The sequence below is a fragment of the Ictalurus punctatus genome, chromosome 24, assembly GCF_001660625.3.
Source record: "Ictalurus punctatus breed USDA103 chromosome 24, Coco_2.0, whole genome shotgun sequence".
Taxonomy (NCBI): domain Eukaryota; kingdom Metazoa; phylum Chordata; class Actinopteri; order Siluriformes; family Ictaluridae; genus Ictalurus; species Ictalurus punctatus.
In genome coordinates, this window is record NC_030439.2 from 18,905,343 (window position 1) to 18,927,695 (window position 22,353).

Below are 22,353 nucleotides of genomic sequence, written 5' to 3' on the forward strand. Positions count from 1 at the left end.
GCTATTATGCGTAAAAATAAATAAATAAATAAATAAATAAATAAAGTAAATACTCGACGTGTCTCGGCTAGTCAGTTATGCTTGAGGAAGGCTCGCGGTTAAATCTCGCATTATATAAATATTCTGTCCGCCAACTTCTCGACGACATTTTTTTTATATATTTAACACCGTCGTAGTGCATCTACGACTGCAACTAGCAGATTGTGAGTCTGTTGAAATGGATTTATATGAGATATCGAGTCTTTACTAATCACGTACACGTTACAGCGCAGTGAAATTCTCTTCTTCGCATACCCCAGCATGTCAGGAAGTTGTCGGTCAGAGCGCAGGGTCAACCGTGATACAGCGCCCCCTGGAGCAGAGAGTGTTAAGTGCCTTGCTCAAGGGCCCGACAGTGGCAGCTTGGCAGTTCCGGTGCTTGAACCCTGCCTCAATTTTCACCTCCTGTGCTTTATAAAATACACGTCGCGGATCCGTTGTACACGTTGTGACATTAAACGTCTTAACTGTTTACTAAAAATAAGATTAAATTATTCGCATGACCGACGCTGTTATTTCCTCGCGTTCAAACGGCAAACCTTTGAGAGCATTCAGATTGGACTGCAGCTTCTGAAAGTATGTGACAGCGATCGCATTTCACAGAATAATGGAATTAGTTTAACCGTTTCTCTCTCGTATTTTATTCATAATCTACATATAAGCTGGTTTCCGATACTCTTTGAACCTGTATGCGACCTGTATGTCGGCAGATCAGATAAAAGTGTTTGTGGAGCTCCAGAGTTCTCTGTATAAACCCTGAGGAATTAGAATTATCGAAGAGAGAGAGGATCGGGGGGAAATAATTATCTTTGAGTCGGTATCGGTAGCCAATCCGGCGTTGATTATTTTCCTCCAGCAGCATGACGCTGTATTTCTGTGCTTTTTTTATTCCTTACTTACTTATTTATCAGCGCACAGACAGACCGCTTATGTTCTTATATGTTTACACGACTTCTGTTGAGTAAAACTCGGAACTATTTTCTTAACCGCATCCCCCGTAGATAGACTCGCATCTAGACGGTGAAAATAAATGAATGGTATGAGATGAACAATGTGTGGGAACTAAAACACACGATTGGCGGGAATAGTCAGACGCAAGTGAGAGTGTGTGTCACTTCTTTCTGTTGTTGTTTTGTTTTGTTTTTTAAATCAGAGTAGGAGGAGTCTCGGCCGATTATTTCAAATGCAAACGACATCAGCCGTGTCTGAGTTGATGTTCAGTTCTCCAGATACCTAAACACACAGGAGTTCAACACACACACACACACACACACACACACACACACCCAGAGACAGAGAGAGTACTTTGCACCACTTATTGCTCTTTATAGTATTTATTTGACATATTTAACACCAGAATTTCTTCATTTCTTAGACGTTTTGCACAGTATGCTAGTCCAGTGGTTTTCAAAGTGGGGGCCGCCACTTTAATGTAATCTAAAGATGTAAGATTATTAAAATGATTCATAATAATAATAAAAAAAAAAAAGGAGGATATATTCAGAAGTCTGTATTTTTAATGTGTTTTAAAGACATCTTGCAAAAAGGGGGGCCTCGACCCTGGAAAAGTTTGGGAACCCCTGCGCTTGTCTACGTGTGTGTCACAATATAGCACGAATGATGATGATGATGATGATGATGAAGAAGAATAGACATTACATTCGGAAATAAAAGGAAATACCGTTTGCTGTATCAATACTATGCGACAGTTTAAAATCAAACCTAAAAAAAAAAAAAAACCCAAAACATTCAGCTTTGCAACCTTAACTTCACGTTCTCAGGGAAAAGAGGGACCAAACTGTACCTTTCCTTGTCCTGGGGTGGTACCATCAAGCAAGTACATCTTCAAACATACATCTTTGGTCCGTTTAGTACGCACATTGAAAACCCTAATAAGTTCCCTCGGTTTAACACGTTCCCTCGGTTTAACTGAGTAACGGGGTCTCCCAAAACGTGTATATTTCAGGTCCCTTCGCGTGGCACTCATGTAGACTGTACGTGAATTGTTAAGTTCACCAGACTCGGTGTTTATACAGCGTACGTGAACGAATAAAACATACCGAACGGCATGGCGAATGCCTTTATTGACCGATATTCACAGCATTAATGAAATTACAGTACACATACTTTCTTTTACCTAGAAAGGTGCATGTAGTGAACCTTTAAAGCTTTACTATTAAAAAAAAAAACAACAACATTTTTCGTAACGGTGCACATTATAAAGACATTTTCAGGTATTTCAAAGATACGAAAGATAAGGGAAGCTCTCCGGTGACAACGAACGGTAGAGTTTTGTACCATTTTTTTTAAAAATCTTAACTGAGATATGTTCAGACGTCAGATATCTGCCCATCATCCCAGGTTTTTAAAGCCCGCGCTGAGCGTGGTTAGTAATACCGTTACCACGTCTTGGAGAAGTGTACGTATACTCACAGCATCCATCGCACACCTCTTCGCCAGCGTCGCGTCAGAAGGTCTGTCGGACGAGATCTGGACTCGGGTATGAGCTGCAGACGTGCAGCTGCTGTGTGTCTGAGACGAGGGGATTTATAAACGGGACTCAGGAGTGACGTGTGTTTGAGGCGGGAGTGACTCGAGTCCCCGCTTCGGCTGACGGGATCGAGCCCCTATTTATTCCCAGAGCGTAGCACATCCCCCACGCTGGACCACAGAGGGTTGACGCTCGAGAGCAGACACGCGCTTGTGTAGCTACATTTCATGCCTCGTCACATCACAGAAACCTTCCACGCCCGAGCCTGCTACGACTCTATACACTGCCGAAGATGAAAAACCCGACAGTTCAATCTTTTCTCCGGTCGTATTTTTATTTATTTCTTTTCCAATCCCCTGCCTCCTGATCTGTATTTGTATTTGGATCGCGTTACCTGGTCGATCTGAATATCGTATTTGCATTTGGTTTGCAACCATTCATTTATTTATTTATTTATTTATTGCCAGCAGAACCCCTTCCACTTGAATTGTTTGCCTTCACGTACCCTTTCAGACTTTACATGGGCTCACGTGAAGCGAAGCGTACGTTTGAAATGTCTCACATGGACAGTACGCCGTACTGTATTCCACCAGAGAGCTAAATACACGCGAGATGAACTTTACGCCGGACGTTTTGTAGGAAAAGCGCAGAAATACGGCGCGTGTTAGACGTTAGCTTGTTCGTTCGCTAGCTGGGAACGGTTATCTAGCCGATTTGTACGTTTTAACAAGTGTTTGCTTTTGTTTTTACGTTCCTCGCTCCCTAGAACGTTGGAAAACAGTAAGGGTTCATCAGTTCTGCGTAAACGCGTGATCGCCAAACGGAGGTTTTCCTCTGAGAGATCTGAGGGAAGAGTTTCCAAGAGTTTTTTTTTTTTTTTCTGGAAGCTAATAATCCTTAAATCAGTGTTTCCCAACTGATGGCGTTGTTGGAGTTTCATTTAAAAAAAAAAAAAACCATTAGGCATCCAGTGAAGCTTTTTCCTCGAAGAACGTAATGGTGTTCTTTTCCAAGAGCGTACGCCGTATTATCTTCTCTGCAGTGCTTGAATAATCGATTGAGGTTGCTGGATAAAATGCTTTAAGACAAATACGTAAATAATAACTAACCTAAAGGTTTAAGGGGTTAATGTGCAGTATTTGGGCTGCTATTGTAAGGCGTTCATTTGCATCAACACCGAAATTTGTGTGACAGGTAAACACCGTCAGTCCTGTGGCTGTCACCTGCAGGTGAAAGCATCACGGGAGGACGTCTAACCTAACAGCGTCACAGAGGTCGTCGCTTTCTCCAGAGGCACGGCCCGAAACGATCCTCCCTCTCGTCGAAATTTCGAATTCCTCGGGGCTTACGAAAGTTTATACAGAGGACTCCGGAGCTCCACAAACACTTTTACCTGACCTGTCGAGCATCCACGGCGGACCTCTCCTTCGTGACGCGTGTAAGTCTGGCGCTTTTACGGAATTTCATCGGCTGCCTATTTGCTTATCGCATTTTCCGGTGTTTGAAACGAATTGTCTTGCTTGATGCGCAGGGTGTAGTAATGAGAAATACCTTCGCCGAGCAAATTATGACCTGATAATCATTCCGCGATCGACAATCCTGACTAGAATCAGGGTTTCAACATATTTAACCGGACAAAGTGATCCATCGACCTCTGAAATCCTAGCTTTTTATCATTCGGGTATTTCGTAACGTTCCTGCGACGTTTGTTTCACAGCCTTTTCACAACACGGCGTTCCCAGCTACTTCAATACTCTATGCAGATGTCGGCGTTAACATTCTTCCCGTTAAAAATTGCCACGGCGACGTTGTGGAAACGTTTCCAGGAATCCAAAACGCCTTCGTCGGACTTGGCGATAGTGATTAAACCGGAATAACGTTCCGACGCAAATACTTCTAGCCTAAAACTGTTACGTGGAAATGATCCGGTTATTACAGTAAGACTAACCGGGCGAACATGAATCTCGTTACGCGCGTGAGGAATAGGACTCGGTTAAAACGTAGCACGAGGGATAGCTACGTCGAGGGCGTTTGAATTTCCGCATATTAGCATAAAATCCGAAGCCTGATTCTATTAGTCTTCAAGGGGTGCGTTTTATCGTTTGAACGATTACCTTCGTCCCGTCGCGGATCTTCCATTAAAGCTGCTTATCAACTTTTGTGACTAGGACTGGCCACAATTCCCACAAGTGTCAAAGAGATAAACACGTAGTTCATCTCCAGAGAGTCTGTTCAGCAAACGCTGTGTGTGTGTGTGTGTGTTCGATCCCAGAGCGACATGGCAGGTGGGCAAGGTATTTAGGAACATGTCCCATCCTACAGGGACACAGAGCACTATAACGAACCACCAGGGATACACCCGTCCTCCCATGCGTCCTCTCGGTGGACCTATGCAGGGCGGAGCTAATCACGAGCTCGGTTATAAAAGACGGAGCAGCTCGTGTTTCAGCGTATCGTCATGCGCGCCATGTTATAACTCGGAATAACATCTAACGTTCATGCACGTCACTAATATCGTATATGGGATGCATTCAAGGTGTATGTGGGACGGTTTAACTTGGCGTGGTTTGTTTTCTAGCCCGATTGGGGAAACTCGAAAGTGCGTGATCACGCAAAAACATACCCATAAGGCGAAAGTGACTTAATTGACGTGACGTCATGTAAGGGGGTGTGGTCAGCATCATACAGGAAGCTGACCCTGAAAATCTAGAGTTAAGAAGATATATTAGGAGATGTGTTTGACATACAGTACGGCTAGTTTTTTTTGTTATTGTTGCTGTTTTTCACAAGGTTACACGATCGTCATGAATATGCTAATTTATTCCGCATATTAAGCACAACGTTGGTTCAAATGTTCATATGCAGATGTTTAAAACTCACTAGAGTTTCCAAGCTTCACGGGTTCATCGGGACAGTTTGGACGTTTGATCTTGGTTCACACGTTCTCCATGTACCGGTGAACAAATTATATACGCTGGCAGACCGGTTTATTAGGAACACCTGTACAAAACACCTCTACACATTCGTGCAGTTCTCCAATCAGCCAATCAGGTGGCAGGAACACAGTGAATGAAATCATGTAGATACATCATAAATCATGAAGAGAAAATGTGATTAGGGCCATGGACTGGTTTTCCATGGTTTTATCGATCCGTTATCTACAAATGATCTCTCGGAACATTTCTCGGAACCATTTTACGTAAAACGGGTTTTCAAAACTAATTTGATTTTTTTCTTTTTCTTTTTCTGTCTGAAAACGACCCAAGGACGTCATGTTTAACCTCAGGCAGTTTTTTTTTTTTTTTTTTTTTTTTTTAAACGTTTTTATGTTTTAAACATTTTTCTTCCATTCGTTTTTTATTACAGGAAGAAAAGGGGGGAAGAAAAACATACAAGGGAATACGTTTATCGGTACTATCTGTGTTTGCCAGGTCGGCGTTATTTTGGTTTGCTTTTGACATGGTCGGTAGTAAAAGTATCGTCTGTTATGTATGTTATATGAGGGCTGTGATAGAGGATCAACAAGGTGGAAGGGTAAACGGACAGAGATGAATAAAAACAGTCAGCTACACCTATTGTATGAATGATGCAGTGTATCCATGAACTGCTTTGCTCATCATATTATTTATTTATTTGTTTGTTTATGTATTTTATGGCGTTTTGGGAGTCTGACTGGTTTTATCGAACACAAGGACGAGTCACTTGGCAACCCTGAGGAGAAAAGAAAAAGAAAAAGAAAAGACTCATCCTTTTAGCATAATAATGTTAAAGTATAATAACTATAAAGTATATAATTATGGAAGAGTAACGATTGTCATTATCACACTATCTGGTGTCACCCAGAAGAGGACGATTTCCCTGTCACCCCTGTTTTTTTTTAAATTAGGGATTAGATTCTACATACACACTGCAAAAAAAATGATATCAAGTGATAATATCTTGAATATACCTTAGTCATGCATGCAGTATTTCTTTTTATGAGATTATAGAAGATTACAACTATATATATATATATATATATATATATATATATATATATATATATACATATTAATAAATAGATTATTAAATCTATTTCTAGACTAGTCTAGAACTAGTAATAGTAATAATTCTGTCATGGGATTACTGTAATCTTATCATATGAAATAGATCTGTTACGAACCGAGACTGGAACAGGAAGCAAGTGCAGGATCAAAGTCTTTATTTACACACTAAAGCCAAGATACAAGAAACGGGAAACGAGGTCAAAATATAAACTCGAACTTAGGCATGAAACATGAAACTTAGAACAAGACTTGGAACCTCTACCGCTTATCACAATTACCCACCTGAACAAATACTCACCTGTCGCTTCACTATGGCATGAAACAAGGAACTAGAACTAGACATGGAAATCATTTAACTAGGGCCATGGCATGAAACACGAAACCAGAGCGGGACATGGAAACATTACCCATTACACCAGTCAGTCTATAATACCGCACGCCGTGCGCAGCAACGCGAGGGGTTTAAATAACACGTGGGATTCGTGCACGCGCGCACTCTCCTGATCTCCGTGGACGTCGTCGCCGCGGCGCCATCTGCCGGCGAGATCGTGACAAGATCGATTCAAGACATTTTTGTTTGCTACAAACTGCAGTGCGGATTTCTGTAAAGCTGCCTTGCCATGATGTCTGTTGTTAAAAGTGTGATATAGATTAAAAAATTGAGGTGAAATAGCATCTTTATGTAAAACTGAACAAATAAAATATTTTTCTTTAAAAATATATATTTTATTTTATCTTTTGCAGCAAGTATTTGCATAAAAGTAAAAAAAACCCTGATTTGTCAGATTATTGAGGTGACGCAGACACTGGGTGTTTTTGACAAGGGACTGTGACAGGTGTAATCACAGGTGTACTGACAGGTGTGTAATCACAGGTGTACTGACAGGTGTAATGACAGGTGTAATAACAGATGTGTAATCACAGGTGTAAAGACAGGTGTAATGACAGGTGTAATAACAGCTGTGTAATCACAGGTGTAATGACAGGTGTGTAATCACAGGAGTACTGACAGGTGTAATAACAGGTGTAATGACAGGTGTAATAACAGGTGTAATCACAGGAGTACTGACAGGTGTAATAACAGGTGTAATGGCAGGTGTGTAATCACAGGTGTAATCACAGGTGTAATAACAGGTGTAATAACAGGTGTAATGGCAGGTGTGTAATCACAGGTGTAATCACAGGTGTAATAACAGGTGTAATAACAGGTGTAATGGCAGGTGTGTAATCACAGGTGTACTGACAGGTGTAATAACAGGTATAATAACAGGTGTAATGGCAGGTGTGTAATCACAGGTGTACTGACAGGTATAATAACAGGTGTAATGGCAGGTGTGTAATCACAGGTGTAATCACAGGTGTAATAACAGGTATAATAACAGGTGTAATGGCAGGTGTGTAATCACACGTGTACTGACAGGTGTAATAACAGGTGTAATGACAGGTGTAATGGCAGGTGTGTAATCACAGGATTTTACTGACAGGTGTAATAACAGGTGTAATGGCAGGTGTGTAATCACAGGTGTACTGACAGGTGTAATAATAGGTATAATAACAGGTGTAATGGCAAGTGTGTAATCACAGGTGTACTGACAGGTGTAATAACAGGTGTAATGGCAGGTGTAATGGCAGGTGTGTAATCACCGGTGTACTGACAGGTGTAATAACAGCTGTGTAATGACAGGTGTAATAACAGGTGTAATCACAGGTGTAATGACAGGTGTGTAATCACAATAGTACTGACATATGTAATAACAGGTGTAATGGCAGGTGTGTAATCACAGGTGTAATAACAGGTGTAATGGCAGGTGTGTAATCACAGGTGTACTGACAGGTGTAATAACAGGTGTAATGGCAGGTGTGTAATCACAGGTGTACTGACAGGTGTAATAACAGGTATAATAACAGGTGTAATGGCAGGTGTGTAATCACAGGTGTACTGACAGGTGTAATAACAGGTGTAATAACAGGTGTAATGGCAGGTGTGTAATCACAGGTGTACTGACAGGTATAATAACAGGTGTAATGGCAGGTGTGTAATCACAGGTGTACTGACAGGTATAATAACAGGTGTAATCACAGGTGTAATGGCAGGTGTGTAATCACAGGTGTAATAACAGGTGTAATAACAGGTGTAATAACAGGTGTAATGGCAGGTGTGTAATCACAGGTGTAATCACAGGTGTACTGACAGGTGTAATAACAGGTATAATAACAGGTGTAATGGCAGGTGTGTAATCACAGGTGTACTGACAGGTATAATAACAGGTGTAATCACAGGTGTAATGGCAGGTGTGTAATCACAGGTGTAATAACAGGTGTAATAACAGGTGTAATGACAGGTGTGTAATCACAGGAGTACTGACAGGTGTAATAACAGGTGTAACGGCAGGTGTGTAATCACAGGTGTAATAACAGGTGTAATAACAGGTGTAATAACAGGTGTAATGGCAGGTGTGTAATCACAGGTGTAATAACAGGTGTAATAACAGGTGTAACGGCAGGTGTGTAATCACAGGAGTACTGACAGGTGTAATAACAGGTGTAATGGCAGGTGTGTAATCACAGGTGTAATAACAGGTGTAATAACAGGTGTAATAACAGGTGTAATGGCAGGTGTGTAATCACAGGTGTAATAACAGGTGTAATAACAGGTGTAATAACAGGTGTAATGGCAGGTGTGTAATCACAGGTGTAATAACAGGTGTAATAACAGGTGTAATGGCAGGTGTGTAATCACAGGTGTAATAACAGGTGTAATAACAGGTGTAATAACAGGTGTAATGGCAGGTGTGTAATCACAGGTGTAATAACAGGTGTAATAACAGGTGTAATGGCAGGTGTGTAATCACAGGTGTAATCACAGGTGTAATAACCAGTGTAATAACAGGTGTAATGGCAGGTGTGTAATCACAGGTGTACTGACAGGTGTAATAACAGGTGTAACGGCAGGTGTACCGATGCGTGCTGACTCGTGGTTATTTAGTAACTGATGTCTTTACTGATACACTTCTCAGTAAATCTGACACTCAGCGCTGTATCTGTCGTCCTCATCAGTGTGCATGTGATGTTTTATATCTTGGTGTGGATCAAAATACCAGAATATCTGACAGCTTTGTCCTTATGGGGATGTTTCACTGATCTCCAATAAAAACTACAGCGCTTATTTAAATAAATAAATAAACAAACAAACCACCTAAAAGAGCCAATGGTCCCTTATTGGTTACTGAGAGTTATGTTTAGATGATTTAGATGAATCATATCATTATTTTATTTAGCTGCATTAATGATTCTGTCAGTGGAAGGTCCTCATAAAGATAATAAAGACAGTGAGTGTGTGTGTGTGTGTGTGTGTGTGTGTGTGTGTGTGTGTGTGTATGCTGTTTGTACAGACCCTGTTCTCATGTGGCCTTTGGCACGAGCTCACAGGATAACACAATAACAGCCCTGAGGAAGAGACACTGTCGTCTCGAGACACTCATCTGTTTGTGGCCTCTGATTTATTTTTCTGACAGTGAGACATGACTCACACACTGCCGCTGCTGATGATGATGATGATGATGATGATGATGATGATGATGATGAAGATGATGATGATGATGATGATGCTCAGGTGCATCAGGCTCAGCTGTTTAAGCATACATTGCGTTTCTGACTGAAGGAAAACAGCCGGTGGAATGGAATGAAGTGAATTCGGCGTGTTAGGGATATATTTATTAACGAGTTCTGTATGTATCGAGGTGTTAATAATGAAACTTAAGCTCTACGCAGACGGTTTCGCATGTACAGGATGTTCTTTGCCTAAAAAAGGCATGTCTTACTTACAAGTTCTGACCTTAGACGTCTTACACCGTAAAAACCGGATAAGTTCGTTTAACTCCAAAAATTCGAGGAAACCAATTACCTCAAAATGTTTACGTCTATTCCGTAATGCGTTCGCTGTAATACGTTATTGTTCCTATAGTAACAGCCCATTTACAGGAAGTTGTAGCTACAGAGGACACTCCGCGTACACTAAGTCAAAAAAGTGGATTGAATAACAAAGATAAGGAAAATGTCTAATTGGCGACATGGTGACGTTTTTTCCGGTAAGGAGACTTTTCTTGAGCATTTGTGGAAGGAGTCTCCAGTGTCAGCGCTTTGTAAAGGTCAGGAAGTTTCAGGAAGGTTCCGCTACATTAAATGGAAGGGTAAATGGATAAATCCCATGAATTGTTGTCCATTTATAAATGAAACGTTGTAATAATTAGGGAAAGGGCTGTGGTCTAAGAGGAATAAACCACTTTGGGATCAGCTTCAGGGTGTTAACAGTAACTCCACTTCATCACACCATCCTGTTGTTGATTATTTTCCTATAACAGCATGCCTTATACCTTTCATACCTTATTATTGTGTCATTATTGTTTTACTGTCAGGGTTTTAATTCTAGTATATGACCATTTTGCTTGATTCTCTTTGAATTGTACTTGTTGATTTGTTTTTTTTTCTTTCATTAAATTAATACTTATTAATGATGATGATGATGATCTAAATTTCCAGACGCTTACAGTCTATCAACTTGTCCTAATTTCTATTAGATGGTGATAATTAGGTTTGTTTTTCTAGGTTTGTCCTTCGGAATCTCCTTCAGTACATTCGAATACGACCTCGACTTGAGAATGAACCTCAGCGTCGATCCCACTCCTGCCCCCCTGCAGCTCAACACGACCCCTAAGCCCTTCAGTGTGTTTGATGGGTGTGACCACATGGTGGAAGCCATCCTGTTCGACCTGGCAGTTCAAACCTTTAACTTGATTATAGGATTTCCGGCCAACATCCTGGTCATCATAATCCTGATCCGTAACCGGCACGAGCCCTCCACCTCCGACATCTTTCTGGGCTGCCTGGCCTTCATGGACGCCTACTTCGGTCTCATGGTCCCGATAAGCTTCCTCAACCTCTTCTACTGGAAGAGCAAGGAAGGTTGGTCTGCTCTGAAGTTCTCCTACGGCGTGAAGGACACGAGTGGGCCGCTGTTCCTTTCCTGCATCTGTCTGGACCGCTTTGTCGCTGTGGTCTTCCCGATCGCTTTTGGACAGTTGAAGCACATTAAGTACAGGGTTGGCCTGGCAGTGTTTGTGTTCTGCCTCACCTTCGCGTATGCCTCAGCTAAAACCATCGGCGGCCTCCCTAACTTCGAGAAGATCTTCACAGGAGAGGTCCTGGCCACGTTCACCTGGATGTTGATCTGCAACATATCCATTCTGTGGGCCCTGAAGCGCTCGCGAGGTGCAGGCAAGGACGAGATGCACCCCATGAAGAAGAAAGCCTTCAAGATGGTGCTCTCCATCCTGTGCATCATTATTGTTAACTACCTCCCTCTGGTGGCCATGTTCCCCTTCCAGGATCACTACTCACCTCATGCCTTCACCTGCTACGTCCAGCCTGTGGGATACGCCTTCCTGAACATCAGCAGCAGCATCCAGCCACTCGTCTACCTCTCTCGCCTGGAGAAGATCCCCTTCCTGCCAGACTCTTTGGTGAGGAAGCTCCGCTGTACGAAAAAACCAGAGCAATCGCCAGCTTAGAGCCTTACATCTCCACAAGAATCGAGCGCTCAGATTGGTCCAGATTTCGAAAACGTTCCCAAAGTTTTACAGTCAGCTCCAAAATTTTTGGCACCCTTTATATAAATATGAATATAATAATATGGCTCATATGTACAACTAGTTTTATTCTGAGCGTAAAGATTTTAATGTTTAATTTTAGTGTGATTCATTTCTGCAAAATTATTGGCACCTTTGCACTCGGTAAAGCCTCCGCTGAGGAGAATAACTGCACTGAGTCTCTACCTGCAGTGTCTAACAAGGTCGAACAAGCTTGGCCCATCCACCTGTCATTCAATTCAGACCACAGGTTTTCATAAGGGATGGAATTCCAGAAATTGGGAATTAGTGGCATCTAGAATAAACTAAACCTGGGGGGGGGGGGTTGTTTGTTTTGTTTGTTTATTAGGGTAAAAAAAATATCAACAGAACAGAACATCTGGAATTTCAGAACAATTTAATGATTGTTTCATAAACACTTTAAAAGAATGTCATTAAAGCGCACCTATTATTGATTTGAAACGGGCCTAATTTCATTTTAAAGCTCTCATGCAATAGATTTACACGCATCCGAGGTGAAAAAACGCTTTAACGTGCTCGTAATTTAAACTGCAGCGTTACCTTTTTCCCCCAGTGTCACAAACGACTCGTTAAATGATCCGTTCTAAATGATTTGTTCTAAACTCCTCGTTTCAGAGAGCATACTCTGCTCTGATTGGTCAGACGTCCCAGTCTGCCGTGATTGGTCCACGTTACAAACCTACGTAGATTAGTACAAGAAGTAAAGTCTGGAATCACTAACGAGTCGATTCAGCTGTTCAAAATCGATTCCTTCTTTTGGTAGTCGGTAACTCTGTTTGTCGTGCGCGTCGATTTTTGAAACTTTGCAGACTTTTCACATTCACAAACAGCTACGTATAGAACACACTACATAAAAGGGAATATTTGAAAAAACATAATAGATATACTTTAAGTGAATTCTTATTGGAAAGATTTTTGGTAACATACTGTCAAAAGACATATTTATACTCACTGAATCAATGAATTGATTTATTTTCATGTTTAATGTTTATATTATACAGTCTTCTTGGCCTGTTCGCTTTAAGGATGCCAGTACTTCCAGTACATGTGGTGTGTGAATAAAATGTTCTTATAATAAATATTTAACTTGTAAGTTTAATTCCAGAAAGAATTCCTTGCACTAGCGTTTGCGAGCCGGAATACTGTTTAACAAGCACATGCTGTTTAAAGTTCTGAGACACAGAATGTGGATTAAACCTTTCAGTGAGTGGAATTTTGGCGCCATCATGTGTTTCATGTTTACACAGTCATGTGGAAATCTCTGGAAATGTTTAACGTTCATAATGCATAGCAATGATACCTTTCGCTTAATATACACCAGAATGGAGATATATTTTTTATTCACATTTGGCCTATCTAGCAATCATTAGATACAGGATATTTACATATTTGATTCATTAAATTCAAAATAAAACTTCATGTAATGGCAAATAAATAAAATCTGAACCATACAAAATCTACTGTTTTTATTCCAGCAGCTTTTTTTTTTTTTTTTTTTTAAGAAATACATTAAAAATACACACTATACACGTTTTTATTTCATTTTTACCAGCCAGACTATTTAAAAAACATGTTCTTCAATCATTATTATTATTATTATTATTATTATTATTAATATTATTATTATCAGAGTGGTACTGTGGTTGCCTCACAGCTCCAGGTTCCCTGGTTCAATCCTGAGCTCTGGAGTTTTCATATGTTCTCCCGTGTCCACGTTGACGTACTTCCAAGCTCTCCGGTTGCCTCCCACCTCCCAAAAAGATTGGCGAGACGGACCGGTGTCTCATCCCGGGTGCGTTCCCTTCTTGTTCCCGGGATAGACTCCGGATCCTGACCAGGATAAAGCGGTTCCTGAAGATGAGTAAGTTTTTATTTCAGGAAACACAAGGAAGCTAAATATCTGACTGAAAAATATAATATGTTTCAGTGCTGAACATGTGTCAGGCAGGTGTTATTACATCATAAAATACAAGGGCCAATCAGGTTCTAATATGCAAACGTGCACCAGACAACACCACAGTACCAAGTATTGGTACTGTATCTACATTTCCTCTTCAGGGTAAAAGTGTGTTTTGGGTGACTTTAAAGATTCAGTGCCCCTGGTTCTTAGGATTTTGGGGATGAGCAGCCAAACAGGAAGTAAACAGGAACAAGAAGACAGGAAACTCCACTCTCAAGCCATTACAGTTAAAGTTGTACACATACGTTTTTACTCTTTTGTCTGACTCTTTCCTTCAAAGCGACTCAGGTTGTGAGAGAATACTCCTGAGAAGTTGAGGATTAAAGGTTTTTGCTCAAGGACCTTTTAGCTTTTTAGTGTTGGGATTTGAACTCTTGACCTTCTCGTCAGTACCCCAAAGCATAAGCTACTTCCTGTTTACACATTTATTCCATACATCTCAGTTTTTCTTCATTGAAATCATCACCGGTTGTGGAACAATCCTTAGAGGCTTTCTACTCTGTGTGTAGAAATACGGCACCACCTTGTCCACGAACGTCTGCGTGAACCTGTGCAGCATTTGCCCGTCCTCGGGACAGGAGAAACAAACCTCCCCTGCATCCCAGTCCACGTCCACTCGCACTTTCTGCAGCTTCTTGTCCACCTTCAGTGTCCTTACAGGCGACGCCATGACCCTGTACTCTCCGTCCCGCATGCACAGTGTCCAGTACCCGTTCTCCGGGCGTGCCGGGACCTCCGAGTCCCTCTTAACGCACACGCTGGCTACGCCCAGGATCCAGTCATCGCTCTCTTCTAGCTCCACCTCCCAGGCGTGCGTGCCCGAGCCGATAACCGTCGAGCCGACAACCTCTGCGCTCATGCAGAAGCGCTCTGGATTGGTGGGGAGAGGACGACCCATGCTGCTGTAATGGACGCTACTGAGGTCTTCCGACAGCCTGAGACACGGGTGCACCGTGTTCGGGTCCAGAGTCACAGGAGCTGAGCGAGAAATGAAGATTCAGACCGTAAGAACAACTGAACACGTTTAAACGTATATCCACGGACAGGCCATGTTTGATGCGAAAATATACTTCTTTTGGTCCATGTTACATTTAACGAAGAAAAATACATAAACGTTGATATGGTGAAGTTTTCTGTCAGCCTCAGACATTTAATAAGCATTTACTGAAGGAGTCTCCAGTGTCAGAGCTTGGTAACAGTCATAAGTAAAGCTGTAACTTTACGTTTTTTTTCTTTGTGTCATGTCACAGTAGCATGATAAGCTGTGGTGTTTTTTGTCTTACTAGCGTAAAGAGAGAGAAACTGCTGAGGGAACAACAGGAACTTTCATTTCACAATATTACATGTAACTATAAACAGATTTGTTTTATTGTACAAACCATAAACAGTCCAAAATGTTGTTTAATCAATAAAAAATGATATTGCTTGGCAGATTCCTGTGGTATAAAAGGAATAAAACACTTCAGGGCATGCTCTTATATGAGTATATCAAGTGAGGGATGGTAACAGTTCTGCTTGTTGATTCATATAGCATCCGAGCGTGACACTTTTCTTCTGTTGGGACAAATTCCTGTCTGCTGACTGAGCTGTATTTATGCTTTGTGGTTAAAAGCTGTTCCCCCATGGTGCGTCACTGCCGCCTTGTGTTTCTTTGAGGTACTTACAGTAAGGAGCAACTTCCTGCATCTTCTCCCAGACCCTGAACTTCAGGTTACTCAGGTGCTTGGCCTCATCTATTAACGCCCCATAAAACCCCTTTGGATTTGGTGGTGAACTCTGAGTTCTGTAGAAACAAGAAGTGTTTATTAAGTATGTTAGGAAGTTGGGGTCAGAGCGCAGGGTCAGGAATGATACAGCGTCCGTGGAGCAGAGAGGGTTAAGGGCCTTGCTCAAGGCCCCAACAGTGGCAGCTTGGCCTTGAACCCCAAACCTTCCGTTCAGTAACCCAAAGCGTTAACCACCAGCCACCACTGCCTCCCACCAAGCCACCACTGCCCCCCACCAAGCCACCACTGCCTCCCACCAAGCCACCACTGCCTCCCACCAAGCCACCACTGCCCCCCACCAAGCCACCACTGCCCCCCACCAAGCCACCACTGCCCCCCACCAAGCCACCACTGCTCCCCTCCAAGCCACCACTGCCCCCCACCAAGCCACCACTGCTCCCCTCCAAGCCACCACTGCCCCATCAAGCCACCACTGCCCCAACAAGCCACCACTACCCCCACCAAGCCACCACTGCCCCCCACCAAGCCACCACTGCCCCCACCAAGCCACCACTGCCCCATCAAGCCAACACTGCCCCAACAAGCCACCACTACCCCCACCAAGCCACCACTGCCCCCACCAAGCCACCGCTGCCCCCAACAAGCCACCACTTCCCCCACCAAGCCACCACTGCCCCCCAGCAAGCCACCACTGCCCCATCAAGCCACCACTGCCCCCACCAAGCCACCACTGCTCCCCTCCAAGCCACCACTGCTCCCCTCCAAGCCACCACTGCTCCCCACCAAGCCACCACTGCCCCCACCAAGCCACCACTGCCCCCCACCAAGCCACCACTGCCCCCACCAAGCCACCACTGCTCCACACCAAGCCACCACTGCCCCATATGATGTTGAAAGTCTCTGGAAAATGGTGAGCTCTCGCTGTTTTGTTTTCAGGAGCCAACAGCGAAACCTGACTGTTTGAGATTATCGAAGTACAGCATCCCCCTGCGACATCTTCTAACTTCATTCTCACAGGAATGACGAACATACATCACCAACCAACCAATTAGCACCACGGTCACTAAGCACATTACAAACACTTCAACATAAATACATTTGTAATGTTATTTTTAAGGGTGGAGTTTTCCTTTAACATAGAGAGGTGGATTCTACGTACCTCTCCATGGCAGATTTGAAGTTCTGTGAAAGGAAACGAAACACAATGAGCCATCACTGAACACTCTGAAAGCCAGGAGGAGGAGAGAATAAGAAACTTCTCCTGGCAGTCGGTCAACACGTCATAAACAACGTTATCCTGTTCAGGAAAAAAAAAAAAAAAAAAAAAAAACACTCCAGGAAATTCCAGAGTTAATGGTGGTGATATTTTTACCTGCAGCAGCGTCAGATCATCATCAGCGATCTCCTGCTCGGTGCGACTGATGATGTCTGAGAGAGAAGAGATCCTGTTCCTCAGCTCTTCATCTCTTTCCTTTATAGCAAGGACCTTCTTCATCTCTTCCTCCTTCAGCGCGGAGAGCCGGGCCTCCTCTTCCTCACGCAGAAACTGGTGAAGCTTCATGAACTCATGCTTCATTTGGTTCTCTAGAAGCTGGGCCTGACTCTAAAGCACACAGAATCTTGATTGGTTTTTCTTGAACCTTTTTACTAAAAAAGTCAATCTTTTCAGAATAAAAAAAAATTACCCTGATATGCTCGAGCGCCATAGCTGAAGTCATTCTGAGTTTAGTCACGACATCCAGCTTGTCTTTAAGCATCTTCAGAGCAGACTCGAGCTTCTCCTATAAAAGCATAATGGCGGAAAATATGCATAAAAATGTTAAAAAAGTGCAGAAAAATGACGCTAAGGTGAAAGTATGGGGTTTCGTTTACGTAAAACAAAAAGTAGAAGTGAAAAAGGTACCGAAAAAAACCTTCGTGTCTCCATTTCCATACACATTTACATCTCTTGTGCTCTGTACTTTTTGTCTATTATCACCTCCTTATTTATACCGATATTTACATTTTTTCAACTTATTAATCTTCTTATTATTATCATAAATTGTTGCTGCTATGGCATGATATTACTTTTACACGGTACACCCTAAAACGCACTTACAATTCTAAATAGTAATAAAATAAAATAAATAAATCATTTTTTTAAAAAAATACACAACACGTTATCATTATTGTAGTTTTTTTTTTTTTTTTTTTTTTTTTTTTTAAAGATTTTTGCTCATCAAAGGTTAAACCGTTTTAAGTGTCTGGATTTAAACGTAGCTTAAAAATAATATTTAAAAGTAAAAAGTGAACGATTTTAACTGAAAGGTTTTTTGTTTTTTTTAAAATTATTTAATAAAAATGTATTGTTTATAAACATTATGAAGGTTAAGGTTACCGCTGGACTTGGTGCTCTGTTTCCTTTCATTACAACTTTGCACTTTTTCTTTCCTTTTTCTTTTTCTTTGTCTAAATGAAAAAACACATAATAACGTACTTCTTCATAGCATCTTTGAATTTCAAAACTGACCGAAATATAAACTCCATATAAACGTAGGTTTGATATTTGATGTGTCCGTTTAAAATGCAAAAATGTGACTGAATTCAATTCTTCCTGGGGGAAAAAGAAAAAAAAAAAGAAAAAAAAAGAAAAAAAAAGAAGAAAATCGTGATCTTTGAGATTTATATTACCGAGAGGTTTGAAATGAAAATGTAAACAGTAAGACGTCTGGATTAAAGTATACTTTTTTTTTATGATTATTATTTTTTTTTTTACAAATTAAGATATATAGTAAGTAAGGGTATATTTTACCCTCAGTAAGTTTAAAGCTGTGTGTTATACTCGCCATCGTCTAAACACAATGTTCTGCTGTAAATCTTCTCACAGACAGTGCGATGTATTGTATGCAGTAGCATGGGCAGTAAATATAATATATATAACATTAAGTTATAAAGTCTTGAAGTCAGCTAGAACGTCATCGTTCCAAGGTCTGAAATGTTTAACCCTCGATCAGCCACATCATGAAAAAAAAAAAAATGTCAACAGAAAACCTGCCAGCTTAGCAAGTGGCGATATCTTAAATAGAGTCAAACGTATCTAGTATTTCCTGTTATAAGATTTTTTTTTCGAGGTCTAAATGTTCTCAATCTTACTGGCAGATAATTTGGCATCTTTCTAGAACTTAAAATTATCAGCCAATAGAGCGTGAGTATTTATCAAGCTTTGAAATTGTGTCCAGAAATAGGTTTAATGATCTTATATTTGGTTTATTGTAATCGTACAAAAGGACATACTGAACAAAGTTGACTGTATTCAAAAACAAAAATGTACACAAGAACGCAACATTTATTTTGATTATGAGATTTGGGTCATTTTAACAAAACAAACTGTCCGTACTCTGGACTAAATCAAACTATTTAAAAAAAAAAAAAAAAAAAAAAAAACCTCTGAATTAAATCAGTCTGGAACTAAAAAGTGTTTTTGTTGTGAGGTTGTTTGTTTTTTTTTTTTTTTTTTTTAAAGAATCCGGTATCTACACCGTCTTGCCAAATCTTTCCTCCTTCCACCAAACTTACTGGCATCTACCTAAATGTGCATAAAGACACCAAGATCAGTCGTGTTCGCTCTAACCGTCCACGTCCGCATGACTTTATGAAAGTGTAAAGTAATTCGTTTTAAACGATAACATCACGGCTATTGACAGAGGCCGAATAGAGGATGTAAGAAAGGGCATCGAACCGAGTTAACCCCCGACTGTTGCTTCCAGAAACAAGACTTTCTGGTTCCAAAACATGTGTTTGAAATACAAGCGTTCTCGTCCTAACTCAAACACATGTGCGCATGGATTTATTGAAGACTTTTCGAGAACGCTCGAGTTTGAAAGGTACAAAACGCAGATGTGAGCCAGCGAGGTGCTGCTGGAATGCCTCGGCTCTTATTCCTCCACCGGAGCACGCTGAGATTGTGTCAGACCGGACTTGATTAACCGCATTCTCTCAAGCAACCACACCAAATCCTTCTGGAATGGCGTTTTGTTTTTGTTTGTTTTTTTTTTTACACAGACACAATGTAGCAACAGTGCAGTGCGGCACAAAGCGCCTCTGTCCGAACAGTACCTTACAGTCCAGAGCGGCCTCGTCTGTGGGAGCGCAGTCGTGACCCCTGTGCATTCTTGAGGCTTGGCACACCACGCAGATGGGCTGCTGGTCATCCACGCAGAAGAGCTTCAGCTTCTCGGCGTGCTGCGGGCACGCCGCTTTCTTCTCGTTCTCACGTCTAGAGTTCTGGGTCTGCACGAAGGCCTCGCACAAATTCCTCAGAGCCAGGTTGCTCGGAGGTTGCTTTTTCGAGACTCTCCTCCTGCACATGGGACAGCTCCGGAAAACCGAACTTCCCCAAAAGTTCTGCAGGCAGGACCGGCAGAAGCTGTGGCTGCACGGGAGCAGGACGGGATCGCTGAAGATGTCACAGCACACGGGGCACGACAGGTCCTCTTCGGGTAACTCGGAAGACATGGTCACGCCCGACACGCTTCTGTCATGCTAGGAGCCGGAGTGCCGCGTCGTCACCCTTGGCGCACACGTCTGCAGCGACGGTGTGAGCTCGCCTCGCTCAGCAGGTTTTTGGAAAGCTCCTTTGAGCTGCTTGAAATGTTCAGGAAGAGCACAGAGGGAGGAGTAGCACACGAGACTCAAAACAGGAAGTTCAACTCTCTTGACGATCTTGAATGTTTTGGTTAATGTGGAACCGGCGTTTTCGCCCTATATTGGGCAGAGTTCCCACGACTCTAACCTTTGACGTTTGTACATCTAAACGATCCAACTTTAACGGTCCTGTCCGTCCGTACAAACTTTGAAAGAGACTCGAAACATATACATACACCGTGTTTTTATATTCCATCGTAAAATAAAGGGAATACCGAAAACCGTTTTTAGTGCGATGCCATCGGATAACGTCTTCTTCTCGTTTCCTTATAGAGAGGTTCTCAGACTTCTTGCTGAAAGGGACGTCTGTAACTGGGTCTGTACAGGCGGGTGTATTTGCAGATCACATTGCTGTGGAGTTCATGTCTCATTTTCACTTCCTGTTCATTTGGACAGTGTGGAGTAAACATACGCGCATCACTTATAGAGAAATAAGACACGATAAATTAATTAAACTGACCGTCCCCGTGCTGTCACGGCGGGTAGAGAGGGTATAAACATGCAGAGATGAAGATAGCAGAAAGGGTTCGTTTGTATTTTGGGGTTGTTTTTGTTTGTTTGTTTGTTTGTTTGTTATTACAGGCTTCCAGAAGAAAAAAAAAAAGCCTTTCTATGAGACTGTTGATGAGACTGTAGAACGAAAGTGTCTAGACACATGATAAACTGTAAATGAATAGCTTGTTCTAGTCATTACCTCAATGCACTGTGACGTGAGACAGTAAATAAAACAGTGTATTTGGGGGGGTGAGTGTTCTGGTTCTGGTTCCCCATGTTGGCGCAATTGTCATACATTAAGAAATTTCCCTCCAGGATGAATAAAGTTGAATCATACCATATAATATAATATACCATACCATATCATATCATATCTTATCTCATCTTATCTTATGCGAACACTTTACAGCGGTACACACCACACAGTGGTAACAACGCTGTAATTCATCACTGTAAATAGAGAAAGAGGAAGCGTGTGATTTGAACGGCTCTCTGGGCAGATTATGCCGAACTCACGTGGACTCGGAGACGTGAGCCTGAGACACAAATATTAAAAATAACCCAACACTGTGCCTGTATCCCCAACACAATGACTCGACGGCCTCGTTCCAGTGTTTATTGTCTTATAGGCACTCTAATTTTTTTTTAATAGAATTTTATTTTACGACTTCTACATTATTGAGTCAGTATAAAAAATTCTTTACATTCCAAATATCAGTTTTCCACACCTTCTGTCCAATCAGAACGCAGAATTCAACAGCGCTGTGGTGTAAGTGACTGCAATGCTAATTTGTAAATGTTTAAATGCACTTAGTGGTCTGAGACATTGACTGTGTGTGTGTGTGTGTGTGTGTGTGTGTGTGTGTGTGTGTGTATTGTTTGGTGCTGGAAGGAGTGTTTAAATCAGGCACAGCAGCATTTTTGTGATTTTTTTAAACACTGCATGATCTTTATGCGACACGCCTGCCTTGTGAGTGCACAGTGAGAGACTAATGTTAATCTTCTGATACACTCATAGCAGCACAACACACACACACACACACACACACACACACACACACACACACACACACACTACCATGACAGTGCTAATAATATCTAGACAGTAGTGGTCCACCTACATGGTTAGTCTACGTAATAAAGATCCGATGAGTGTGCTTTTTTTTTTTTTTTTTTTACATTTTATTTCTATTGTTTATTTCCTGAAAGTGTTTGAAATGATTCTAGATAACTAAGACCTCAATTC

General features: G+C 41.7%; 2 protein-coding genes across 2 annotated transcripts in view; one reads left to right on the forward strand and one right to left on the reverse strand.

The window, feature by feature from the left end:
• The window catches only part of LOC108256830 (G-protein coupled receptor 183), a 17,468-nt gene extending 3,787 nt beyond the window's left edge, over positions 1 to 13,681 (forward strand). The window contains exon 2 of the mRNA XM_017454052.3: positions 11,182 to 13,681. Within this exon, the coding sequence (XP_017309541.2) occupies positions 11,235 to 12,143 (909 nt within the window). The 5' untranslated portion in view covers positions 11,182 to 11,234 and the 3' untranslated portion in view covers positions 12,144 to 13,681. The remainder of the gene's footprint in view (positions 1 to 11,181) is intronic.
• Positions 13,566 to 21,042, reverse strand: LOC108257394 (nuclear factor 7, brain). Its single transcript, XM_053675452.1, has 6 exons — positions 20,025 to 21,042; positions 17,615 to 17,710; positions 17,302 to 17,532; positions 17,089 to 17,111; positions 15,867 to 15,985; positions 13,566 to 15,180 (listed from the first exon to the last, which is right to left on the reverse strand). Exons 1-6 carry the CDS (start codon positions 20,421 to 20,423, stop codon positions 14,642 to 14,644), a joined length of 1,407 nt encoding a protein of 468 aa, XP_053531427.1. The 5' UTR covers positions 20,424 to 21,042; the 3' UTR covers positions 13,566 to 14,641.
• Between the last annotated feature and the right edge of the window lie 1,311 nt (positions 21,043 to 22,353).